Source organism: Scyliorhinus torazame, chromosome 1 (assembly GCF_047496885.1).
Source record: "Scyliorhinus torazame isolate Kashiwa2021f chromosome 1, sScyTor2.1, whole genome shotgun sequence".
Taxonomy (NCBI): domain Eukaryota; kingdom Metazoa; phylum Chordata; class Chondrichthyes; order Carcharhiniformes; family Scyliorhinidae; genus Scyliorhinus; species Scyliorhinus torazame.
Genome location: NC_092707.1, coordinates 254,961,659 through 254,984,502, shown reverse-complemented (window position 1 = coordinate 254,984,502; position 22,844 = coordinate 254,961,659). Strand labels below are relative to the sequence as shown.

General features: G+C 47.9%; 1 protein-coding gene across 3 annotated transcripts in view; it reads right to left on the bottom strand.

Moving 5' to 3' along the window:
- The window catches only part of adgb (androglobin), a 612,248-nt gene that overhangs the window by 491,870 nt on the left and 97,534 nt on the right, over positions 1–22,844 (bottom strand). For all 3 annotated transcript variants that reach the window (XM_072504722.1, XM_072504733.1, XM_072504728.1), the window contains exon 5: positions 21,082–21,282. In XM_072504722.1, coding sequence (XP_072360823.1) covers positions 21,082–21,282 — 201 coding nt within the window. The remainder of the gene's footprint in view (positions 1–21,081; positions 21,283–22,844) is intronic.

The following is a 22,844-nucleotide window of genomic DNA, read 5'->3' as shown; positions in this document are numbered from 1 at the left end:
GATTACAGAGAGAGACTCCAACAGACCTTCTGGCTGTGACAACTGCGCAACCGTGTTGCCCTACACACACATTTATAAACACCCATTTCTTAAAGGTACTCTCACATGCCACCTCCACCCCCCGCCAAGAAAGAAAAACCCATCAACTTCAAGATGGTTTCATTTTTCACCTTTTCGCTATCCTTTAAGAAATGCTCACAGTAAATATACTTTTCCGTTTCAAAAAACAACACACGCAAACAGGTATAATAATGTAGTACATTTTTTTTGTTGTTTTTCTTGCTCCAACTGAAATTCTTCTCGATTGACAGTCTCTTTGAACAAGAAGGTCTCTGCACGATCCGTCCATTTCTCTACGCCTCGGCATTTCTCTTTAAAGTCAGATACTTTAGTTCAATCTGATCACAGGGTCTCTTGTAATTCTCCAACACAGGAGCATTGGTTATCACAGCTTTCAGGCCGCCAAGCACGGTAGCATTGCGGATAGCACAATTGCTTCACAGCTCCAGGGTCCCAGGTTCGATTCCGGCTTGGGTCACTGTCTGTGCGGAGTCTGCACGCCCTCCCCGTGTGTGTGTGGGTTTCTTCCGGGTGCTCCGGTTTCCTCCCACAGTCCAAAGATGTGCAGGTTAGGTGGATTGGCCATGCTAAATTGCCCTTTGTGTCCAAAATTGCCCTTAGTGTTGGGTGGGGTTACTGGGTTATGGGGATAGGGTGGAGGTGTTGACCTTGGGTAGGGTGCTCTTTCCAAGAGCTGGTGCAGACTCGATGGGCCGAATGGCCTCCTTCTGCACTGTAAATTCTATGATAAATGCCTGTTGAAAGTCCGCTGTCCATTGAAATTTTCGATGTTTCTTCAGCAAGTCCATCAGTGGAGCAATCACGCTACAAAACGTTTGAACAAATGTTCGATCAAATCCACTCATGCCAAGAACTCACATTATTTCCCATCGGCTTGAGGGTTTCGGAAACTCCTCAATAACTGTTGGTTTCACATCCTTTGTGACTATTCGACCCTGTCTGATTGTATGGCCAAGGAAAGTCACTTGGGCTTTTCCAAATTCACTTTTGGCTAGGTTTATCACCAAACCCGCCTCCTGAAGTCGATCGAATAACTTCATCAGATGTTTTAAATGTTCTTTCCATGTCTGGCTGAAAATTACCACATCATCGATGTATACCGCATAATTGGGTAATCCTGAAACGACTTTGTTAGTTAAATGTTGAAATGTGGCTGGTGCGTTTTTCATGCCAAATATCATAACTTTGAATTGGTATATACCATTTGGAGTCACAAAAGCTGAAATCTCCTTCGCCCTTTCGGATAAAGGTACCTGCCAGTAACCTTTAAGTAAATCCAGTTTGGAAACAAAAGTTGATTGTCCCACTTTCTCAGGTCCGTTTTTCCTCTGGAAGGTAACTCAACAATTTATCCCAATTTTTAAGAATATCCACATTTTCCAATTTAATTTGAGGTATGTCAAATTCACAGTCATCTGGATTTGATTTGTCACTTTGAGTTAGAATCATTAAAACCTCCTTTTTCTCTCCTTCCCTTTCAAAGTACCTTTTAAGCATATTCACATGACACACTCGGTGAGTTTTCCTTCTATCTGGTGTTTTTACCACATAATTCACCTCACTTAATTTCCTTTCAATCTGATAAGGTCCACAAAACCTAGCTTTTCAAGGCTCACCTACCACTGGTAACAATACTAAAACTTTATCTCCACTGGCAAAACTAGAAACTTTGGATTTCTTGTCCACTACCCGTTTCATCACATTTTCTGCAACTTTTAAATGTTGTCCAGCCAATTCACCTGCTCTATTTAATCGTTCCCTAAAATGTGACACGTAATCCAATAAAGTAATTTCTGATTTCTCACTCACCAATTTTTCCTTAATTAATTTAAGTGGTCCTCTTACCGCATGACCAAAAATTAGTTCAAAAGGACTAAATTTGATTGACTCATTAGGTGCATCATTAATTGCAAACAATACGAATGGAATTCCTTTATCCCAATCCTCTGGATAATCTTGACAATAAGCCCTCAACATTGTCTTTAATGTCTGATGTCACCTTTCTAACACTCCCTGCGATTCTGGATGGTATGCGGTTGATTTAGATTGTTTTATTCCTAAGCTATCCATAACTTCTTTGAATAACCTTGAGGTAAAATTTGATCCTTGATCCGATTGTATTTCTGTGGGTAGTCGATATCTAGTCAAGAATTGAAGTCTCTAATCATTTTAGCTGTAATATTACATACTGGAATGGCCTCTGGAAACCTAGTAGACACATCCATTATAGTCAAAAGATATTGATTCCCACTTTTCGTTTTAGGAAGTGGTCCTACGCAATCAATTAGGACCCTTGTAAAAGGTTCCTCAAATGCTGGAATGGGTATTAAGGGCACTGGTTTTATCACTGGTTGAGGCTTCCCTATCACTTGACATGTGTGACATGATTGGCAAAATTTAACTACATCTTTATGTAGTCCAGGCCAATAAAAATGTTTTTGTATTTTAGCTTGAGTTTTCCTTATTCCCAAATGACCTCCCACTGGTACCTCATGTGCAACTCGCAACACCTCCTTTCTATACCCTACCGGCAATACTACTTGATGAACTTCTGCCCACTTTTCATCCGCCTGCATATGTAAAGGTCTCCATTTTCTCATCAAGACATCACTTTTACGGTCATAACATTCTGGTATCCACTCAGATTCCTCTTCCGTGTATGCTTTCTGATACATCCATTTTATTTCTAGATCTTTTTGTTGTAACTCCGCCAATTTTCCTGAACTAAAGATATACGCCTCATCCTCCACCTGTTCTTGTTCTTTTCCAACCATCTGATCAAAAATTGGTTCTGACAATTGCACTTCAACGTCATCTTCACTCTTTGATTTCTCCTCTTGTCTTAACCTGTGACTTTGCGACCTTGTTACTGCACAATCCGGAAAAATCCCAGGATACTCGTCCTTCAACACTTCAGTTGTCTGATTTTCCACTGGCTTATCAACCACAGTAGACATCACTCCCAATAGCAATCCAGCTATATCATTACCCAAGATAAACTGTATTCCTGGACAAGATAGTTTCTCTATTACTCCTCCTACCACTTCACCACTCTTCACTGGAGTTTCCAACCTTACCTTATATAATGGAACACTACTCCTCTCACCCTGAATTCCACATATTACCACCTTTTCTGGCAATATTCTTCCCAAACTACATAACTCCTCATCTCTTACCATTAAAGATTGACTAGCTCCCGTATCTCTTAAAATTGTGACTTCTTTACCTGCTCCTCCTGATACACATGAGTAAACTTTACCCACACAAGTAAATTCTTTGAAGAGATCTGGCACCTTCTTATCAATCACCTCTTGATTAGGCTGTACAATCTTTTCCATCTTCTTCGCTTCACTTGGCCTTTCCTTTACCACTTTAACAAACTCTACTGTCTTATCCTGTTTTACCACATCAGCCTTCTCAGTGCTTTTCTTCAACCACCAACACTGTGACTTTATATGGCCTAGTTTATTACAGTGAAAACATTTGAAATTTTTCATTTCTTTTCCACCCTCCTGGATTTCTTTTTTAATCTGAGGTACACGCTCCTTATTATCTCCCATCAGATCACCTTTACCTTTACCACTTGAGTATTTCCCATGTCCCCAGTTTCTATCCCTCACAGGCTGAAACTGATGTCGGAAACCAAGCTTTGATTTATGAACTAATTCATAATCATCTGCCATTTCTGCTGCTAACCTCACAGATTTAACCCTCTGCTCTTCCACATGAGGGAGCAGCACGGTAGCATTGTGGATAGCACAAATGCTTCACAGCTCCAGGGTCCCTGGTTCGATTCCGGCTTGGGTCACTGTCTGTGCGGAGTCTGCACATCCTCCCCGTGTGTGCGTGGGTTTCCTCCGGGTGCTCCGGTTTCCTCCCACAGTCCAAAGATATGCGGGTTAGGTGGATTGGCCATGTTAAATTGCCCATAGTGTCCAAAATTGCCCTTAGTGTTGGGTGGGGTTACTGGGTTATGGGGATAGGGTGGAGGTGTGGACCTTGGGTAGGGTGCTCTTTCCAAGAGCCGGTGCAGACTCGATGGGCCGAATGGCCTCCTTCTGCACTGTAAATTCTATGATTCTATGAGGTCTCACTACATCAGAAATTGAATTTTTAAACTCCTCCAAAAGTATAATCTCTCTGAGAGCTTCATACGTTTGGTCTATTTTCAAAGTGCTTATCCACCTCTCAAAATTACTCTGTTTGACCATTTCAAACTCCCTGTATGTTTCACCAAATTATTTCCTTAAATTTCTAAACCTATGTCTGTAGGCTTCAGGCAGTAGTTCATATGCACCTAAGATGGATTTTTTTCACCTCCTCATACGTCCCAGATACCTCCTCTGGTAGTGATGCAAACACTTCACTAGCTCTACCTATCAGCTTTGTTTGAATCAGTAATACCCACATGTCCTGTAGTCATTTCATTTGTTCAGCCACCTTCTCAAATGAAATGAAAAAGGCTTCTACCCCCTTCTCGTCAAACCTTGGCAATGCTTGGAAATATTTTAATAGATTCCCACCAAGCCTTCGACTATGACGCTCTTGCTCACTATCCTCATCACTATCATCATCACTATCATCCAACTGTACGTTTCCCTTTACGTCTGCCAGTTTTAACTGATTGTCATGTTTCATGGCCATTTTCTGAAGTTCAAACTCTCTCTCTTTACCTTTTTCCATGATCTGTATCTCCCTTTCTCTTTCTTTTTGTTCGGCTAGGGCTATTATTTCTGTTTTCCTTTCTTCTCTCTCTTTTTCCTCCCTCTCTTTCTCTTTCTTTTTCCTCTCTTTCTCTTTCGTATTCAAGCTGCTTTAATTCTTTCTCGTGTTCCATTTGTTTAATTTGTAACTGAATTTTTTTCCATTTCCAATGAGTCAAACTGTATCACAGGTAACTTTAAATGCTTAGCCACCACCATAATTACCTCCTCTTTTTGCATTTCATCAGGTACTGTTAACTGCAATGTTTTTGCCAAATCTAATAGTCTGCTTTTAGTCTCTGTCCATAAGGTACTGCGTGTAACCGTCCCCACCACCAAAAACTTCTGAGCCTCTGAAAGAGCCATTGTGCACAACGCACCCCCTCCTTAAACTAAAATACCACACCTGAAAAACACCCACAATATGCTCACCCCTCACTGTCTTTAAGTTGACAAAGCCAATCCAATAGATAGACTTTTATCCCCCTCGAGCCCCCAATTTGTTACGGGCCAAGGTTTCGAGAACCCCAAAGTGTAACATGGAGTTCACCTGACCCACATTTAATAGATTGTGGTATGGGGAGCATACGGCCCACTCTACAGGTGTGGTAGAGCAGAAATGGAAAGTATTTTTTAAAGCAAAACAGTGTTTATTCAATGAACTCAAGTTAACCTTTTTAAAACATACAATGAACATCTTAGCAACCATTAATTCAAATACAAACCCCAAAGAATACAACACTAAGCAATCCTTTAAGCTTTCCTTTTAACATCCATAAGACTTAAAACACCTTTTACCAGAAGCACATCAGGTTAAAGTCACTACTGTTATTAGTTTTGAATCACCAGGATCGATTTACAGTCTTTAAATTACAGAGAGAGACTCTAATAGGCCTTCCGACTGTGACTGCAGCTATCCAGCTCTCAAAATGAAACAAAAACACCCCCTGCAGCAAACAGCCTAAAATGAAAGTAAAAAGCTGACAGACAGTCCGGCTCCACCCACTCTCTGACATCACTGCAGTAATAAACACCCATTTCTTTAAGGTACTCTCACTACAGATACTTATATACACACTCATTTAAAAACACACATGACACTGCTGCAGGCTTCCTACGTCACAAGTAGGCTTACATTAACACTGCAATGAAATTACTGTGAAAAGCCCCTCGTCACCACACTACGGCGCCTGTTTGGGTACACGGAGGGAGAATTTAAAATGTCCAAATCCGTAACAGCACGTCTTTTGGGACTTGTGGGAGGAAACCAGAGCACCCGGAGGAAACTCACTCAGACACAGGGAGAACATGCAGACTCCGCACAGTGACCCAAGCCGGGAATCGAATCTGTGTCCCTGGCGCGTGAATTTCATAGAATTTACAGTGCAGAAGGAGGCCATTCGGCCCATCGAGTCTGCACCAGCCCTTGGAAAGAGCACCCTACTTAAGCCCACACCTCCACCCTATCCCCATAACCCAGTAACCCCATCTAACCTTTTTGGACACACTAAGGGCAATTTATCATGGCCAATCCACCTAACCTGCACATCTTTGGACTGTGGGAGGAAACCGGAGCACCCAGAGGAAACCCATGCACACACAGGGAGAACGTTCAGACTCCACACAGACAGTGACCCAAGCCGGGAATCGAACCTGGGACCCTGGAGCTGTGAAGCAACAGTGCTAACCACTGTGGTGCCGCGCTGCCCCATGCTGCTTCCAACAGTAGACAGGTAGCCAACACTCATGGCAGGATTTTTAGACACTCCCTATCTGCCTCAGCATAGTTCATTTTTGAAGTGCCCTTGCCCTCACTTACAGCCAGGGCATCCTTCTGTCCTTTCAAGCTGGAAGGCCTCTGATTGGCCTTCCATAATCCTTAATTGGATGACATGCCCGCTCTCTGACCATTAATTGGTCACGCCAGGGAAAGTCACATTGAGTGACTGATTCCCACAGAGTGAGGGCTCCTGGCCCACATTTGAGCCTGACAGCAGGGTTCAGCATACAAAGGCAAGCAGTTGAAAGGGACAAAGGATAGGGGTGTATCAGAACATTGGGGCAGACCTGGCGAAGCATAGGGCCGAATTCAACCACGCAAAGTCGGCCCTGTACAAAATCAATGTTAAATTCAGGATGTTGTTCCCAGCCAGGCTCTGGGTGATATACCAAAATAAGGAGCATTATTTTACCACCCAGGCAGAAGCGGACAAGTTCGTCCATACGAACAGACCGGTCAAAAGGCAAACGAAGCAGCAGTGAGGAAGACGCAGAGAGAAAGGGATGGATTTGGACAATTTTGTGCAGGGCTGCACTGCCTCTCTATGTGTAAGGGAACTAGCTCACAGGAAGGAAGAGGAGTGGGTAGCAGAGCACAGGGGAGGGTGAGGAGGAGACAGAGAGAACAACAACGGAACAGGCATAGGAGGGGGGTCAGAGCAACCACGGGAAGGGGACCACCACAATAGTGGTGAAAGCTAGCACCAGGAAGCATGAGAGAGCAGGGGGCTGCGGCATATCTCCCAGTGGAAACCACCTGGCGGGGAGGGTACAGCGATGTGGGGGGGGGGACGTAGGGGGGGGAAATAGAAAAGGGGGCACAGGGTGGGAGGTGAGAGGGGCAGAAAGGGGGATAGCAGGGGGATTGGGACCACGGGGGGAACATAGTGATAAGGAAAGAAAGGGCTCTTGATTGGCTTCAGCAGGTCAAGTTCGGGAAGATGGAACAAGATGGTACCCTAAGCAGCCACTTTGGAGGGTCCCTGAACAACGGGAAACCTCGGAGTGCAGGGGTTCACCCACATGGCATACACAAAGTTAGTGGCCATGTTGGGTGGCCCCTGGACAAAGGTGCCTGGCCTCATGGTGAGAATTGGGACTGTGACTATTTTGGTGCCCCCCTTACAAAACATTCACACTGGCACTCGCCCCGCACCAGCGGAAGTATTAGTGAGGGGCACCCTGCCTCCAATGCTAACTGATACCTAAAAAAAACAAAGACCCAACAAAATGCAGATCTTCCAGACCCATTTCCCACTCAACGTGGACGCAAAAATACTCACTAAAGTCCTGGCCAAGAGACTGGAGAACAGCGCACCAGAGGATGTCGCAGAGGACCAGACAGGCTTTGTTAAGGGTAGACAGCTAACCGCAAACATTCCGACGTAGAGACCCTAGGCAACTGAAGGCCCAGTCACCAATGGTGCAGCAATTAAAATCATGGATGGTTATGAAGTCAGAATTAGAAGAGCACAGATCCCTTGGACAGTTTTGAGGATGGAGGAGATTACAAAGCTAGGGAGGAGGCGAGGCTGTGAATAACTTAGACAAAAAGGATGAGAATTTTAAAATCAAGGTGATGCTTAAACTGGATAAATGTGGGACAGCAAGCACAGGAGTGATGGGTGATTGGAACTTGGATCGAGTAGGGACATGGGCAGCAGACATTTGGATGACCTCAAGTGTATGAACGTAGGAGACTGGCCGGAATTGAGTTAGAATAGTAAAGTTTTGAAGTAACAGGTCTGGATGGGTTATCAGTTGCACATGAGCTGAGACAAAGGCAGAGTCTGAAATGTTACAGATATGGAAAAGGCAGTCTAAGCGATGGTGTGGATGTGGGGTTGGAAGCTCCTTTTGGCACCATGGTTGCAAACAATTGGTTCAGCCTCAGAAAGTTTCCAGGGAGAGGGATGAGGTCGGCAGCTACGGAATGAAGTTTGTGATGGCGACCAAAGACAATGGCGGGAATCTCCGTCGGCCGACAGCGAAATCAGGAAAGGCGACTGCCAGAGAAGCGATCAAGAGGCCAAAATCGTGGCTGGCGCCGGGCACCTGCGAGAGTGGCATGCTCCGGTGCGTCACTGTATTCTATTCCGCACGTACAGTAAACCTCGTTGGCATATCATTAGCGGGCCTAACCCAGCATTCTCCAGGGTCTCCGCGATGCTCCACCTCCGCCAGGAGGAATTACCGACAGCGTGTTTCATTTGTGGTTTCAAAAATCGGGAATTCGGATGAGGGGGAGAGGAGGTAAGACATGCAGAGGCGCGACCTTGGGCTGCCGGTCCTGCCATTGGCAGGGCTGGCTAAGGGAGGGGGGTGGCGTCTGCAAGGCCCGGTGGGGGGTATAATGGGGGTGACCAGGGGATGGGCTGTGAGGTGCAACTGACCCACCTGGACCCGGGTGCCAAGGCACGGACCGACATTGCCGCGAACTGCAAGGCAGCCATCTTGCTGTGTACCCCAATGACCGCCCTCCATAGCCCGTAGTTGTGCAGAGTGACACTGGCCATATGGGTGCCCCCACTCTGCCACCTCTCACATTCCACCCCCACCCTGCACCCCACCAACTCCCTCCCCTCCCAAACCGGCCACCACCCGTCGGCGGGATAGCATGCAGCCCACCCAAGGGCAACGTCAATAGTAGCCTACAGGCGGCCGTCAGACAGGCGCCATGTAGTGTACCACTGGCATGGGCAGTGCTAGTGCAGCAGGGATGGGTGCCAGGTCCTGAGGCCTCCACAGTGCGGGTACCAATGGGATCAGGGATGTGAAGTGCAGAGTGCCCGGGGAACGGCCAGGGCTGGGTTTGGGGATGGAGGCCGGAGGGGGACATGCAGGGTAAGGATCTGCAGTGCAGACCGGGGCCACTGTGTAGCTGGTTGGGCATGAGTTGGGCTGAGCAGGGGGACAGTGCAACATATATATGCCAAATCTTGGCGCACTTGGCACCACGGGGGTATGGATGAGCGCTGGCCGAACTGGGGTCCCCGACCCATGCCTACCCTCAATGTCCACCCATCTCCTGCCCCCCCCCCGTCCCCAGCACCCCTTCTGCAGCCAGCCCAGCCCATCATTCACACCCTTCTGACAGAGTACTGATGCAGGTTGAAACATTGTGAACATGTGTTTATTGTGCAAATGTGAACATATGTATACAGGTTTGCGCCCTAGCACTATCCTATGTGCTCCCCGTACCACGGTGTCTACCTTTCTGGCCTTATAGGCCCTAATGCTATGACTAGGATCCCCTGGCATTACATCAGGAGTGGATACGGCCCGTTGCAATTCCCGCCTTGTTACCTTGGTCCCCTTTGGCGGCCGTCTTACTGGGGCGAGAGGCCATGCTGCTGCTCGGGTGTCCCAGGTGGTATGGTGCCGCCCTGTTCTGCCACTGCACGTGATGTGCCAGGGACATAGGGGGGGTGAAGAAGAGTCCAAGGCGCTGTGGTGTTCCGGCACCTCCCCTGCAGAAGTCACCGGCATGCGTCCCATCACCTCCTCCTCCCTCGGGCTGCCCAATGGTCCCCGGGCTACTCTATGAGAAGGGGGTGTGAGCAGAGCTATCTTCGGAGGATCCCCCACTGCCTGGCGTTTGCCAGTCTTGGAGGCCCACGCCCATCCCGACCAGGGTCTCAATGCTCGCGGCCATGGAGCACAGAGAGTGGACCACTTCCTTCTGGGACTGCACCACATCACGCTGCGACTGTGCCACCACCTTCTGGGTCTGTGCCACATCATCCAGTAACTGCGACCCTCCCTCTGGGTCTGGGTCACATTGGCCAGCCCCCAGGCAATGCCGCCAATGGCCTCAGCCATGGCCCGCTGTGCCTGGGCCACGCTCAGGAGTGCCAATCCAATGTCCAGTGGCCCTGGTACATGGCTGCCTGTGACAGGGCCTCAGCCAACTCCCACACAGAGGGTCCCAGGCCTTGGACATCCTGATCCACGGCCGAAACCATCGCTCCCAAGCCCTCTACTGTGGACGTCACCAGTGTGGTTTTGGTCTGGGTGGCACGCATGGTTAGCACTACCTCTTGCTCCTGCAGGTAGTTGAACTCCTCTATCTGCACCTGCAGTCGCTGGATCATTGCTGCCACCTCCTCATGCAGTCCCTGGCTCTGCTACTGCATCTCCACTATAGATGGGACCTCCCTTTCCAAAAGCCCAAAACCCGTCCGGATGGCAGCTAGTCCCTGGAGTCAGGCCACCCTCCAACTCTCCGCCCTCTCGGGGGTTCCTACGTCAACCTGCTGTATCGGATCAGCTGTGTAGTGCGCACTAGATAGTGTCCCAGGAGCCTCTTCACTGAAGTGCCCAACCAAGGTGAGAACCTCTGGATTGGTGGGGGGGGGGGGGGGGGGGGGGGGGGGGGGGGGGGTGCTGATGGAGGGGGGTGTGGGGATGGTAATGGGGTTGCTGATGTGTGGATGTTGGTGGGGGTGGCGGTGTTGGAAGTGGAGGTGGTGACACACGTGCCATGCGGAACCGCAACTCAGCGAGATCTAACTTGTTCGTCCAATGCTGATCCTTGCCTCGATGACTGCCCTCTCTCCGGACCGGCCGACCAGGCCCAGTGCCCACTGCTCTGCTGCAGGTCCAGCAGTCCCCCTCCAGTCTTTTCCATCACCCAGCGGTTGTGGGTGGGGGGAGGGGGCGGGGGAGAGAAGAGACAGAAAACGCAGTGTTAGGCTGTCGGACGCATGAAGCACAGGGAGTGGGTAGCTGGTGGCCTCTGTGGCCACGGCGGTCGGTATGGGTGCTGTCAGGTGGTGCAAGGAGGGCGTTCGGTCGCCCTCCGGGTAAGGGAGGGGATACAGGTGTTTGGGACCGGGGTTGGTGCCAGAGGCACAATGCTGCCTACTCACCCTGGCCTCCCTGAGGAGGTTGTGCAGTTTTTTCCTGCACTGATGGCAGGTCCTGGCGACGTTGCCCATGGCGCTCACAATCTCTGCCACCTGCGCCCAGGCCTGGTAAATGGCGACGGGTGGCAACCTCCTTCCCACCCCGGGGTACAGAGAGACCCGCCTCTCCTACACGGTGTCCATCAGGGTCTCGAGTTCACCATCAGGGAACTGGGGTGCCACTCTTCACGCTGCCATTTTGTTTGTTGGGATGAGCGTGTGTGGGGAGTGGAGTGTTTATATGCGTCTGAAACTTGTCAGCTTCTCAAGTGCCAATCCTGACCCCAGCATATCGGACACCACTTTTCATTGGAATCGATCGTGTTCCACGTGGTACTAGCCCATTAAGGTTCTTGAATTACTCCTCAACGGCGCCAGTTTTGCTGTCATAGAAATCCACTGATTCTGTCCCACGTCAACACTTAGTGCGGGATTCTCCGATTGCCGATGCCGAAACCACATTCAGCGATTGGCCAGAGAATTTCTTTTGACACCGAAATCAGGGGCGGCGCTGTTTTTCAGATGCTCCAAAATGTGTCATCGTTGAGTACACGGCATGCCGTTGGGATGGCCTCAGGACGTCACCTGATGTCCTTCCCCCAATGCTCTGCCCCCAATGGGGCAACTTCCCGACGGTATGGATCACTTGTGGTCTGAGGTTTCGTCAACCTCGCGTGGTGACTGCAGACTGCGTCCAGCGCTGCCACAGTCAGGGCGGGAGCCGTTCCACTGGCCGGGGGGTGGGGCTGCGGCAGCGGCTGGGGGTACTGATGGGGCTGGTCCTGGGGTGGCGAGGGGGGTTACAATGGGGAACTATCTGGCAGGCCGGGTCCGTGCACTGCCGGCGCCATGTTGCCGTGCGCATGCACGGCCACGGATCTGGCAATTCTGCGTCCATATCTGCAGGTAAAGCTGGGCATACTGCCGCTGCAAGCCCCCCACTGGGCAGAGCATCCATGCGGTGGCGCCGACGATGTTTTGGTCGCAGGAATAGACACTTGCTCTGGACATAGCTTCAAAATCGGAGAATCCAGCCCTCAGCCTCTGAAACAGAGAATCCCACCCAATGGCTTTGGTCTTCTCAATATTTAAAGAGAGAAAACTTCTGCTCATCCAGTCCTGGATGTCAGAAAAGCAATGTAATATTTTTTTAAATAATGGAGGAGTCAAGAGAGGTGGTAATGAGTGTGTCATTAGTGGATGATGTGTTGGGTACTCTGCTACACAGACAAACCAACACGGTTGTGAATGGTACAACTCAGTTTTATTACTAACATTTATTTACAGTGGTAAACTGGTCACTGAGGTTCGATCATAACCCTAGAATCTGTGGACATATTCCTAATACTATCTTGTAGTGGCACTCAGCACATGGTGGATGTCTGAGTGGCTTGCTAGCAGCTCTGTGCCCTGAGCTGTCTCCTGCTGGAATGCTCAGGAAGTGTCGTGTTCCCTGTTTTGTACTGTGTATGCTCTTGCCTGTGATTGGCTGTGGTGTTGTGTGTGTTGATTGGTCCGCTGATCTGTCCATCAGTATGTATGTATGTTTGTGCTCTTGGGCAAAATTCTCCCCAAACGGCGCGATGTCCGCCGACTGGCGCCAAAAACGGCGCCAATCAGACGGGCATCGCGCCGCCCCAAAGGTGCGGAATGCTCCGCATCTTTGGGGGCCGAGCCCCAACATTGAGGGGCTAGGCCGGCGCCGGAGGGATTTCCGCCTCGCCAACTGGCGGAAACGGCCTTTGTTGCCCCGCCAGCTGGCGCGGAAATGTCATGTCGGGACGGCGCATGCGCGGGAGCGTCAGCGGCCGCTGACAGTTTCCCGCGCATGCGCAGTGGAGACCGTTGCGGAGGCAGAAGGGAAAGAGTGCCCCCACGGCACAGGCCCGCCCGCGGATCGGTGGGCCCCGATCGCGGGCCAGGCCACCGTGGGGGCACCCCCCGGGGTCAGATCGCCCCGCGCCCCCCACAGGACCCCGGAGCCCGCCCGCACCGCCTTGTCCCACCGGTAAATAGGTACTTTAATTTACGCCGGCGGGACAGGCAATTTATCGGCGGGACTTCGGCCCATCCGGGCCGGAGAATCGAGCGGGGGGGCCCGCCAACCGGCGCGGCCCGATTCCCGCCCCTGCAGAATATCCGGTACCGGAGACTTCGGCAACCAGCGGGGGCGGGATTCACGGCAGCCCCCGGCGATTCTCCAACCCGGCGGGGGGTCGGAGAATGACGCCCATGATGTTTACCTGAATATCATGACAGTGGACATATGAAAAGTGATTCTATGTTTTCAGAAGATGTCAGTGAGCATGTAGATGCGAGGTAGGAGACTCTATTGCTAAAGTAAATAGTAGAGGGGACATGATTTGGGGACTCCAACCATTTGTCACTAGTGCATCCCTTAATTATTTTGCAGATGTATCTTCAGTTGTCCATGTCCAAGATCTATAATTTGTTCCCTGAACTTCTTTGCCTCTTTCTCCTCCTTTAAGGCACTCATTGAAACTTCTTGATGAAGCATTTGATCACCTGTATCTTGGAGGGAAGATCAGTGGCACTGGTCAGTGTGTATGCCCTGAACTGGGACAATATATGATTAACGAAAGGCTGGTGGCAGCCATTCAAAATCTAGATATACATCAGTTGGTTCTAGGTGGGGATTTAAACACAGTTATGAACAGCTCGGAGTACTTTCAGCAACAGAGGGAAATGAGGCAGGGATGCCCCATCTCCCCTCTATTATTTACTTTAGCAATAAAGCCCTTGGTCATCGCGCTGAGGAGCTTGAATAAATGGAGGGGGAATAATGAGAGAGGGAGGGTGGAACACAGGGTATCATTATATGCTGATGATTTACTTCTATATATATCATGTATATCTGACCCGATACCTACGATTGGAGACATTATGGGGCTACTAAAAAGGTTTGGAGCCTTCTCAGGCTATAAGTTCAATTTTGCAAAAAGCAAGTGCTTTTCAATCGCAACACCTTAGGAGAGATGGTTTTTCGGGCAGCAACCAACCATTTCAGGGGGGCACAAGTGGCTGCAGAATGAGCTCAGATCCATAAATTAAATTTTACAAGCCTAACAGCACGGGTTAAGGAAGACTTACAAAGTTGGGATAGTCTTCCCCTATCGCTTGTGTGCCGAGTGCAAGTGGTAAAATTGAACGTTCTACCACAGTTTTTGTTTTTAATTTCAGTGTCTCCAAGTCTTTTTATTTAAAGCGCTTTTGGTAGGGGTGGAACAATTGATCCCTTCGTTTATATGGGCTGGGAAAGCCCCTGGATTCGTAAATCATTGCTTCAGAGGGGGTGTCAATTGGCCTAGCCTTACCAAATCGTATGCACTATTACTGGGCGGTGAAAGCTGAGAAAGTTTGGTGCTGGTGTAGGAAACCGGATATTGTGTGAGTTCAGCACAGTGGGCTAAACAGCTGGCTTGTCATGCAGAACAATGCCAGCAGCGCGGGTTCAATTCCCGTACCGGCCTCCCCGAACAGGCGCCGGAATGTGGCGACTCGGGGCTTTTCACAGTAACTTCATTGAAGCCTACTTGTGACAATAAGCAATTATTATATTATATTTAAGTAAGGGGTTGGGGCTATGGGTGCTGGCTACAGTGATCCCTCCCACTCCTTGGCGCCACGGAAAAACTCGAAGAGCCTGGTTGTGGTTTCAACACTGAAGGTATGGAAGCAGTTTCGCAAACATTTTAAGTTAGAGGCAGGGTCAAAACTGATGCCTGTCCAAGAAAACCATCTGTTCAAACCGGCAAAAATAGTTGCTGGGTTCCAAGACTGGGAGGAAAAAGGTGTGATAACATTGAAAGACTTGTTTCTGGAAGGTCATTTTGCAACATTTGAAGAATTGAGGGAGAAAAATTAGCTTTCGAGGAGGGGGTCCTTTAGATATACACAGATACGGGCTGTCGTATTAAAGAACTTCCCTACGTTCCCAGTGTTACCCCCTTCTTTTTTGTTGGACGAGGTGTTGATGATGTTAAGGATAGAGGAGGGGGGGGGGAAAGAGTTACCTCAGCTATTTATTGGAAAATTATGGAAGCAGAATCAGAATCCTGGATATGGTGAAGGCCAAATGGGAGGAGGAATTGGGGAGGCATTGGAGGAAGGGCTTTGGTGCGAAACTTTACAGAGGGTAAGTGCATCAACCTTGTGTGCGAGGTTGTCGCTAATACAATTGAAGATAGTTCATAGAACACATTTGACGAGGTTGAGAATGAGTCACCTGTTCAAAGGGGTTGAGGACATTTGCAAAAGGCGTGGGAGCTGTGCGTAAAACTGAGGAAGTTCTGAGGCACCTTCTTTAGCACCATGTCGACAGTGTTACAGATGGACCTAGAACCCAGTCCCCTGAGGGACCATATTCGGGGTGTTGGACTTGGAGTGGGGGCAGATGTCTTAGCCTTTGCCTTGCTAATGGCGAGGCGGCGGCGGATCCTATTAGGTTGGAGGACAGTTTCTTCACCCTGAGCCTCAATATGGCTGAGAGATTTAATGGAGTTTCCAATCCTAGAGAAGGTTAAGTTTAGTTTAAGAGGGAATGAGGAGGGGTTTCACAAGAGATGTCGTCCGTTCATATCGCACTTCGGCCCATCAAGTCTGCACCGGCTCTTGGAAAGAACACCCTACTTAAGCCCACACCTTCACCCTATCCCCGTAACCCCAGCTAACCTTTTTTGGACACTAAGGGCAATTTATCATGGCCAATCCACCTAACCTGCACATCTTTGGACTGTGGGAGGAAATCGGAGTACCCGGAGGAAACCCACGCAGATACGGGGAGAACGTGCAGACTCCGCACAGACAGTAACCCAAGCTGGGAATCGAACCTAGGACCCTGGACCCATGAAGCAACTGTGCTAACCACTACACTACCGTGCTGCCCCTCAGTCAGCCTAAATCAGCAGCTAAAAAGGGGGGAGGGGCAGGGTAGTTAGTTAATTAATTGTTAATTAATTGTTTTCTGGTTCAGGGAGGGATTGTTCAATGTTAGTTAAATATGTGTAATGTAAATTATGTCAAAAATGTAAAGCAAATAAAATAAAAATATATTTGTATTGGTAAACATTATAAATAAGGTATAGTTTTAAGTGGGTTAAATTTAATGTTTCTGCGCCTGGAAGGGTAAAACCTATAGTTAGATTCATGCTGGATAAAGGTGTTTGTTTGTGTGGGGGTTGGTTAAGTTCCAAATGTGATTCTATTGTGCTTAGAAGGCTATAGTTTGAATAATAAATAAAAGACAAAAAAACATGTGGGATGTTGCTTAGCAACTGGCACCTTGTACGATAGAGAAACCTTTAAGTTTTAGTTTAGCTAATTTGATTGAAGTTGAAGCTAGGTAGTGAGAGAGAAGGCAGTTTTCACAACTCTGATAGAAGCAGGTGGTTTAGAAGGATAGAGAGGAAACATCGCCCTCAGGTTTCTGAGAAGAAAAACCATAACATGGAGTAATGGATAAGAAAACAATTACAGAGAGCTGAAAAGCAGCTGGTTAAGAAAATGAGAGAAATGAAGGGAAGTTTCCAAGAAGACTGATGTTACATGTTCTAGAACATAGCACCTTTCAGTAAAGAGAGACCAAGCTGAGAAGAAGGCTGCGACATCAGAAAGATATCCAAAGTGATTTTCATGTTTGTGAGATTTTACTACAGTCTGTGGAACATGTGTTGAAGAAATTATGTAAATCAGTAGCTGGATCTCGGAGTTGTGTAAAAGCAATTAAGACAAAAGAAATTTTAAAGGGGTTGGTGTAAAATCCTGGACTGGATTTGCTATTAAATGTGGGACGGAAGTTTTGTTTAAAAATGTCATTTGAAAAACCTGATCTGGCTCGGAATGCAAACGCTAAGGGAAAGCATTATTATGACAGAAGAGCTTTAACCATGTTTTTAGGAGTGGAGTTTGGAAACTCTCATGCGATCATCATCTGGGGGGATTCTGAGAAGATATCCACAGGCACTAACTTGGGTTCAGTGCGGAGTGTGTGTGGAGGCGTGGGCTTAAGTAGGGTGCTCTTTCCAAGGGCCGGTGCAGACTCGTTGGGCCGAATGGCCTCCTTCTGCACTGTAAACTCTATGGTATTGAGTGCTTAAAAGAGACTTTTTGTGTTCATGAGACCAAGGGTCTGTTTAGCACAGGGCTAAATCGCTGGCTTTGAAAGCAGACCAAGGCAGGCCAGCAGCACAGTTCAATTCCCGTAACAGCCTCCCTGAAAAGGCATTGGAATGTGGCGACTAGGGCTTTTCACAGTAACTTCATTGAAGCCTACTTGTGACAATAAGCGATTTTCATTTCATTGTAGATTAAGATGTACCTTCTAATTTATGTTAATCTTTAAATCTGTGTTTATTTGTTAAGAAAAGGGGAGAGTAATAATTGTATTATAATACAATTTGCCCATGTTTAATAAATGTTTTTTCTTGTTGTTAAAACTAATCGGCGGTCCTGTTACTCTGTTCTTCCACGTTAAAAAAAAACGTAAATGTTATGGTCTTTTGAGCCAGGGTTCCATTCTGGGATCTTCCTGTCCACTGATAACATTAACTGGGATTGTAACAATTTCTATATGTGGCTGTATTGATTTTCTAACTGATTACAACGCTGTGTAATGTTTTTACTGTATTAAGTGTGCATTGTTGTTGCTCTAGTTATAAAAATAAAGTACAATTTTGTCTCTGATTGGGTGCAACAGGACTGAAGCAACTTCCACAATGACAGTTGAAATTTAATGCCAAACAATCAAGTCTAAAAACAGTTACTGAGTTGTGATTACGCTCCACTTTTGCAAGGTTGAATGAATCAACGAACTGCTACACTTACAATCACCAAACCGCAATTGGCTTCACGTATTTCTGCATCCAAACAATGTTTAATAAACTTTTCAGAAATTTTCCCATCTCACGATCAGCACGTACAAAATGAAATCTAATGAAGCGCAACCTTACACTAATCTATTTTATTGTGACACTTATCAAATAGTTCAACCATTCAAACTATCTGCCCAATGAAATTATGTGCATTTCATAGAATCCCCACAGGGCAGAAGGAGGCCATTGGGCTCATAGAGACTGCACCGACCCTCTGAAAGAGCAGCCTACCTAGGCCCACTCCCCCATCCCGTCCCTGCGTATTGACATGGCCAATCCACCTACCCTGCACATCTCTGGACACTAAGGGGCAATTTTAAGATGGCCAATGCACCTAACCTGCACATCTTTGGACTGTGGGTGGAAACTAGAGCACCCGGAAGAAACCCACCAGACACGGGGAGAAAGTGCAAACTCCACGTAGACAGTCAGTGGGCCAAGGTTAGAATTAAATCTGGGTCCCAGGTGTTTTGAGGCAACAGTGCTAACAATTGTGCCACCATGCACAGTGTAAATTTTGTATCGCTTCCTTGACTCCTTGATCCTGCTGGTCACTTGGCTCTTACTGTACTGACCACAATAATTTACATTTATATCATACCTTTAGTGTTGGAAAATATCCAGGTTATATCACTCAAGCATCAGTGGACAGAATTTGACAATGAGCCACATCAAGAGATATTAGGACAGGTGATGAAAAATTGACCAAAGACATAGGTCTTAACAAATGTAAAGGAGATGAGAGAGGTCGACCCTAGGGCCCAGATGATTGAAGCCATGGTTATCAACAATAGGACAATTAAAATTTGGATCACAAGAGACAGAATTGATGGCGGAACAAAAATAGGGTGGGGTGAGGCCATGGAGAGATTTCAGCATAAAGAAAAAAAAATGAAAGTCCAAGGGTGTTCTTGTTTGGGAATTAACTCTTAAGACCCAGTTACAGCATATACCAAGACATTTAAAAGATGTCTGGTTATGCACCTCAAGTGCTGTAACCTGCATGGCTATGGACCAAGTGCTGGAAAGTTGGATTAAACTGGTGGCTTGTTTTTCGGTGGGCGCAGACATGATGGGCCTCGTGGCCTCTTTCTGTGCCGTAAACTTTCTATAATCTTATGGTTAAGGTCTTCAATTGCTTTGAAACAAACTCGGATTTATATGGAACAGAGTGGGTGGATGGGTGGAATTCTACCCCCCCCCCCCCCGCCCCCCCGGATGCCTCCCACCACCACCCCCCATCCCCTGCAGCTTGTTTTCTGGCGGTGGAGGAGCTCGCCGCTGACTGCCAGCAGGGTCTTCCAGTCCTGTCAAAGTCAGGTGCCCCTGGGAAACCCACTGCGGGAGAAGAAGGGTCTCCTTCTGCGGGACCAGAAAATCTCTCTGGCGGGAATGGCTAGATAATCCCACCCAATGGGCGGGATTCTCCAAAATGGAGACAGAGTGTTCGCGCCGTCGTGTACGCCGTCGACGTTCATGACGGCGTGAAACGGCCCCTATCCCAACCGATTCAGGGCCCGACAATGGGCTAGGAGCAGCGCCGCGTCATTTACACGCGCCAGGCCTTGGCGCCGCGTAAAGGCGGCGCCGCATACATGACGCGGCCGGCGCCGCATAACTGGCATCACCCGTGCATGCGCGGGTTAGCCGGCACCATCCTGCGCATGCGCGGTTGCCGTTTTCTCCGAGTCCGCCCCGCAAGAAGATGTCAGACGGATCTTGCGGGGCTGCAGAAGAAAGGAGGTCCTCCTTCAGAGAGGCCGGCCCGACGATCGGTGGGCACCGATCACGGGCCAGACCCCATTTGAGGCCTCCCCCGGTACAGGATCCCCCCCCCCCACCCCCGCAGGCCGCCCCCCCCCCAGCATTCCCGCGCTGTTCCCACCGGCAGCGACCAGGTGTGGACGGCGCCAGGGGGAACCCGCCGTTTTAGGCTGGCCGCTCGGCCCATCCGGGTCTGAGAATAGCAGGGGTGCCGGAGAATCGCCATTTTGGGTGTCCTGGGCGATTCTCCGGCCTGCGCAGCGTGGAACTCGACGGGGCCGTTCTCGCCGCTTGGGAGAATCGCAGGAGGGCGTCGGACCGGCGTCGCGGGAAAACTTGGCGACCCAGGCGATTCTCCCAACCGGCGCGGGAGCGGAGAATCGCACCCAATGTGTTTAGCAATAAGAAAGAAATGGAAGGCAATTTGTTTAATAAGAAAAGGAAAGGGGTCAGCAACACAACAGCACCTTGCCCACTCTCTTCTTAAAAACCTACTCTGACTCGCCTAGAATACCCAAATTCTCCTTTCCGTTCCTGTGGGGTGAGACAATCTCACCTTCCCACAGCCCAGCCTCTCAAGGGTCAAGAGTCATTATGTACTTTTAACATATTATACATTAATGAACTCTTTTTCAAATGAAAGATGTATTGCTGCACAATGTTACCAAATATTGTGTTTGCCTCCTATCTGTTACCTACTAATTAGTCATTAGTCTACACTAATTTGGTGATATTGCAAGATCGTAAACTGTTATTAAAGGTAATGCTGATGGATTCATTTGTCATTGTATTCCATTGTTATATAAAAATTCTGCTCCACTCCTAACTCACTCTTCATCGGATTACAAAATAAATGACCAGGCTGGTTTTACAATTGCAAGTTCAAAGATTTATTGTCACTTGTCACTTTTTTAGTCGTAAAGACAGTCTCAAGTTCACGATAATTCAAACTCTTACCATCCAGTACAGTCTCACAACATACTTTCCATAACTGTTGTAGAGAGCTACGTGTCCTTTCATAGCCTTACAAAGGGCATATACGTGCTCCCATGGCTTCCAGGGAGGTCCTACTGACTCCAACAAGCTCTTATCGTTTAACTTAGTGTCCTGGCAGGTGGCCCAGAGCATAATTATTTCACTGATAATCCATCGCATGAGCTGAAAATAAAACAGAAGAAATCACTGGAATGTTTTAAAATAGCTGGGGAATTATTGGGAGATTTGTACTCCCCTCTGATAATGCAACCCATTGCTTTATTTGTAATTTTTCATTGAAGCAAGCACCGTGTTATCACTAGTATCATAGATTTATAAATTTAGGAGTATTTGTTTTTGTAGAGTTGAGGTAGCGCACCGATTAGTACATGTTATGCTGCAGTCTTTTCCAGCGTTTGCATTATAGTGACTGCCAATTTTTATCCAGACACCATTAACTGCTCCTAGGAATAGGAATATGAAGGTATAGCAAATATTACCAACACCCCTTGCTTGAAAATGCCTTGAGAGTTACTCCATAAAGTTCCTGAAACTTAACTTATTGCAAAAGTTATTAACGATTTAAATGTACTGCACAAAAAGAGGAAAGGCGAAAGAGACAGAAACAGGATGTGGGGCTATGGGGAGACTGAGGCATGGGTTGCCATGAGAGAAAGAAAGATTTGCATCTAAATAGTGTCTTTCAAGACGCCAGGATGTCAGGACTTCCCAACGGCTTGACAGCCAATAAAGTACTTTTGAATAGTTGTCACTGTTCAGTGCTTTTAAAAAATTGTCCATGGCTTGCTGGAAGCAGCGATGGGTCGTAACACTAACATCAAAGCAAAATACTGCAGATGTTGGAAACTTATCGGTTGTAACCCTCTTGGCCAGATTTCACAGAAAGCTCTGAGTCCACTCCAAGCTGACACTGCTTAGATAAAACACTTCTGGATTTTCCAGATAAATTTAGACTTGCTGTTATAACCTGCATAGAATTCAATATATACTGGTGACAATCATTGAATTCCTACAGTGCAGAAGGAGGCCATTCGGCCCATCGAGTCTACCTACCAACGACGTAGGTAGGAAAAGGGGTGTGGAGGTAATAAACGAGTTTAGGGAGTTAGGCTGGAAGTTAAAAGCCAGGACAGACAGAGTTGTCATCTTTGGTTTGTTGCCGGTGCCACGTGATAGCGAGGCTACGAATAGGGAGAGAGTGCAGCTGAACACGTGGCTGCAGGAATGGAGTAGGAGGGAGGGCTTCAGGTATTCGGATAATGGGAGCGCATTCTGGGGAAGGTGGGACCTGTACAAGCAGTAGGGGTTGCATCTGAACCAGAGGGGCACCAATATCCTGGGAGGGAGGTTTTCTAGTACTCTTCGGGAGGGTTTAAACTAATTTGGCAGGGGAATGGGAACCGGATTTGTAGCCCAGCAACTAAGGTAGCCGATATTCAGGACGCCAAAGCGTGTAATGAGGCAGTGGGGAGAACACTGACAAAGGAGAGTACTTGCAGGCACGGAGATGGGTTGAAGTGTGTATACTTCAATGTAAGAAGCATCAGGAATAAGGTGGGTCAACTTAAGGCATGGATTGGTACTTGGGACTACGATGTGGGGCCATCACAGAAACTTGGATAGAAGAGGGGCAGAAATGGTTGTTGGAAGTCCCTGGTTATAGATGTTTCAATAAGATTAGGGAGGGTGGTAAAAGAGGTGGGGGGGGGGGGTGGCATTGTTAA